Source organism: Merops nubicus, unplaced genomic scaffold (genome assembly GCF_000691845.1).
Source record: "Merops nubicus isolate BGI_N331 unplaced genomic scaffold, ASM69184v1 scaffold24332, whole genome shotgun sequence".
Classification (NCBI taxonomy): domain Eukaryota; kingdom Metazoa; phylum Chordata; class Aves; order Coraciiformes; family Meropidae; genus Merops; species Merops nubicus.
In genome coordinates this window covers 1-3974 of record NW_008594646.1, presented here as the reverse complement: position 1 = coordinate 3974, position 3974 = coordinate 1, and the positions used below count along the sequence as shown (strand labels likewise).

The 3974-nt window shown below is 58.4% G+C and overlaps 1 protein-coding gene across 1 annotated transcript; it reads left to right on the top strand.

Annotated features, from left to right (window-relative positions):
- Positions 1 to 145: 145 nt before the first annotated feature.
- Positions 146 to 3916, top strand: CCM2 (cerebral cavernous malformation 2; the record flags this gene model as incomplete). Its single annotated transcript, XM_008935842.1, has 5 exons — positions 146 to 319; positions 948 to 1031; positions 1119 to 1302; positions 2648 to 2784; positions 3781 to 3916. Coding segments are annotated over 5 exons (715 nt in total), but the record flags the coding sequence as incomplete, so codon positions are not given.
- Positions 3917 to 3974: the final 58 nt, after the last annotated feature.

Here is a 3974-nt window from a genome sequence, read left to right as displayed (position 1 = left end):
TGGTTGGGGCTGCTGGACCCAGCCTGCGAGCGCGGCTGTACTGGGGAGCGCCGGGGCGGCGGGTGCTGCTGCTCCCTCCCTGAATTGGGGGGCAGAAAGTCCCTCTCTTGCCCTTAACCCTGAACGTTTCCCTTTCTCTCCTCAGCCTGGAATAGTGTCTCCTTTCAAACGAGTCTTCCTGAAGGGGGAGAAGGGGCGTGACAAGAAGGCCCAGGAGAAGGTGGCGGAGCGGCGGCCGCTCCACACGGTGCTGGTGCCGCTGCCCGAGCGCGTGGAGCCCGACCTGCTGCTCAACGACTACATCGAGAAGGAAGTGAAGGTGAGGCTGCCTGCCAGGGCCCTGCAGCTCCAGGAACCCCCGGGGCACCTGAAGGGCAGAGAACTGCAGAGTCACGGCATGGGTTGGGGTGGGGAGAGATCTGTAAGCTCCTGGAGTCTAACCGTGCCCCCAGCCCTGCCAGGTCCCCCCTGCCCCGTGTCCCTCACCCCACATCTCCACAGCTTGGGAACCCCTCCAGGGGTGGGGACTCCACCACTGCCCTGGGCAGCCTGGCACAGCCCTGGGCAACCCTCCAGGGCAACAAATTGTTCCTCAGGGACAACCTCAACCTCCCCTGGGGCAACTTGAGGCCATTTCCTCTTGTCCTGTCCCTTGTTCCTTGAGAAAAGAGCCCGACCCCCCCCTCATGAGAGCTCTTCATAGTTAGATGTATTTATGATTGGACTCAATCATCTTAAAGGTCTTTTCCCACCTCAGTGACTCCATGATTCTGTGATTTGGCAGCTTCCAAAGAGGGGCTGGAGCCACCAGCCCTTGGTTCTGTGTCGAAGGTGTCTTTCTTGTGGTTGCTTTTTTTAGGAGACCTCTTGTCTTTCATGCAGACACGTTCAGGGGCACGCTGAGGGTGTTCTGTGCTTGTGATAACGATTTGGTGTTTCTTTTCCAGTATTTAGGTCAACTCACCTCCATCCCAGGGTACCTGAATCCCTCCAGCAGAACAGAGATCCTGCATCTGATCGATAACGCAAAGGTGAGCGCTCGACCTGTCGCAGACCCGCCGCGGAGGGAGCAGAGTGTTCCCCAAAGGGGGACACAGATGTGTGTGTGTGTGTTTCAGAGAGCACACCAGCTCCCGGGGCAGCTGACCCAGGAACACGACGCTGTCATCAGCCTCTCTGCCTACAACATCAAGCTGGTGTGGAGGGACGGAGAAGATCTCATCCTCAGGGTCCCCATCCACGACATCGCCTCCGTGTCCTACATCCGAGACGACTCCTCTCACCTGGTCGTGCTGAAGACAGGTAAAGTGGTGGCCAGCAAGGGTGGGCTGTAGCTGTGTGATTTGGGGTGTGGGGTGTCAGCCAGTGTCACCCTTGTGTGGGTCAAGGGATGGCCAGGAGCAGGATAGAGGTGATGGGGGGTGAGAACACAGCAAAACAGTCAGTGCTCTTCAAAGAATCATGGAGTGGTTTGGGTTGAAGGGACCTTTTGAGGTCATCCAGCCCAACCCCCTGCAGGGACAGGGACATCTGCAGCTAGAGCAGGGTGCTCAGAGCCCCCCCAACCTCCCCTGGGATGGTGCCAGGGATGGGGCAGCGACCACCTCTCTGGGCAGCCTGGGCCAGGGGCTCACCAGCCCCAGTGTCAAACATCTCTCCCTTCTCTCTAGTCTCCTTCCTTGAGTTGTTTTGGTCCATCCTTTTCTAGCAGGGTGGAGGGAGGACTCTGGGTCCCTGTGTCCCCTGAGCGTGCTGTGACTCTCAGAAGAGTGAGTGCACTGGGGGAGGTGAGGGACGTTGGGCTGGGTTGTGTCTGGACATGAAGCATAAGCTCATGCACCACTTGGAGAATCCTCCAGCAACTGCCCAACCCCAACTGAGACCTGTCATTTCCTGGAGACTTCCTCAGGAAAGTGTTTCCCAATAGTGTTGGGACAGGACAAGGGGGGATGTTTTGAAACAAAAAGAGGGAGATTTAGACTAGAGAGAAGGGAGAGATGTTTGACACTGAGGGCGGTGAGCCCCTGGCCCAGGCTGACCAGAGAGGTGGTCGCTGCCCCATCCCTGGAACCATCCCAGGGGAGGTTGGGGGGGCTCTGAGCACCCTGCTCTAGCTGCAGATGTCCCTGCTCCCTGCAGGGGGTGAGACTGGATGACCTTGAAAGGTCCCTTCCACCCCTGACCTCCCTCATTATCCTGCCTGGGGAGGCCTCACGTCTGCCCCCACAGCTCCATGTGTGTCCCAGCTGTGTGGGTTTGGGGCTGGAGCTTTTGGGGAGCCCTGAGCTACTTAGAGGATGTAATGCCACGAGTCTGAGCGGATTACAGAGCCCGTGGCAGCAGCAGGCAGTCTGGGGAACAGCTGAGGGAGGGACTTAGGAGGCTGTAATTCTGCTGATGGATTTTGAAGCCGTGGAAATGAAGCTGGCAATTTACAGAGTTGTCAGAACAAACCCCTAAATGAGCAGCTTTTCACCCAAAAGCTGTGGCCCTGGCTGCCCCTGGGGGCTCCCCAGAGCTCCCTCTCCCAGGGCGTTTTCTCCCATCCTCTGCTCTCCTGCTTCAGTGGCTTTGTCGTCCCCCACGAGGGACGAGTCTTGGGGCTCTCCCTGCCTCCCCCCTTTCCATCCCCACTTCTCTCCCCCAGCTCAGGACCCCGGGATCTCCCCCAGCCAGAGTCTCTGCGCCGAGAGCTCCAAGGCGCTGGCGTCGGGCTCGCTCTCCGAGAGCGGGGTGGTTCCTGTGGAAGCCTGTTCCTTGGTGGTCCTGGCCACGGAGAACAAAGTAAGGCTCCAACCTCCCTCTCTTCAAGCTCTGTCCCACGTTGAAGTCGCTCTCTGGTTGTGGCAACGCTGAGACTGGGATTACTGGGGAGGTTTTCTGGCTCTTCAGCCTGGCGCCGCAACCTGTAGGGTTGATGGTGGGAAGCCACAAGCCCTGTGGTGGCCTCATCCTGCTCTCTTCCTGAGTCCCCTGTGTGATGTGACCAGGTGCTGACGTAGGCACGCTCTGTCACACACATAAGCCCAGTTTGAAGGCTGTAGGGTGTGGGTTGGGCTTTGCTGGCCACCCAGGTGCTGCCTGGAGGAGGAAACCTGGTCCCTGTCCTAGCCCTGGGACCTGGTTCAGACACAAGAAGGGTACAGGACAATGGTTCTCCCTTGGTGGTGGGGCCTGCTGCCCAGAGCTTTCTCCAGCAGCAGGAAATCTGTCAGGACAACTAGATCTCTCCCACAGTAGGTTTTGCTGACCAGGACATTTTTCTGATGCTGACCTGGCAATTTGTGTCATCCAGGCTCTGGAAGCAGAGATTCTGATCTCAGCCTACGTGCCCCTCCTTCTAGAGCAGGAACCCTTTGCTTTCAGGGCAGAATTTTGGGCTCTAACACTCTCTGGGGTGCCCACACTTATTTGGGATGTAGGTTATGTAGCCAGAGTCCCAGGGAACTGGGCTGAGGTAGGACAGAACATCACCATGAATCTGGGTGCCGATTAATAGCTGGGAGGTGACAAGGGAGCAGCTGATCTCCTGGTGCCTGGGTCTGGCTGGTTGAAGAGGGTGATGAGGAGCAATAGATCTCCTCTGCCACCAAGGAAAATGCCACAGGATGTTACTAATGAGGTTCCAGGTTTGTCACCTCCAGCCCTGGAGCCCCAGAGGCTCGAGCAGTGCCCAGGACCTTGGACGAGCAGGTTCTCCCCCCGTGAGGGGCTGAAGCAGGAGGCCACTGCCGTGTCTTCTGCCTTCTACCAGCCCTTCTTTGTCCCCTCCTTGCCCAGGTGACCGCCGAGGAGCTGTGCTCACTTCTCAGCCAAGTCTTCCAGATTGTTTACACCGAGTCCACCATAGATTTCCTGGACAGGGCGATCTTCGACGGGGCGTCCACGCCGACACGGCACCTGAGCCTGCACAGTGGTGGGTGCTGCTGCTGCCTGGGCTCCTCCTCAGCCTCCCCAGGGCTGAGCAGCTGCCC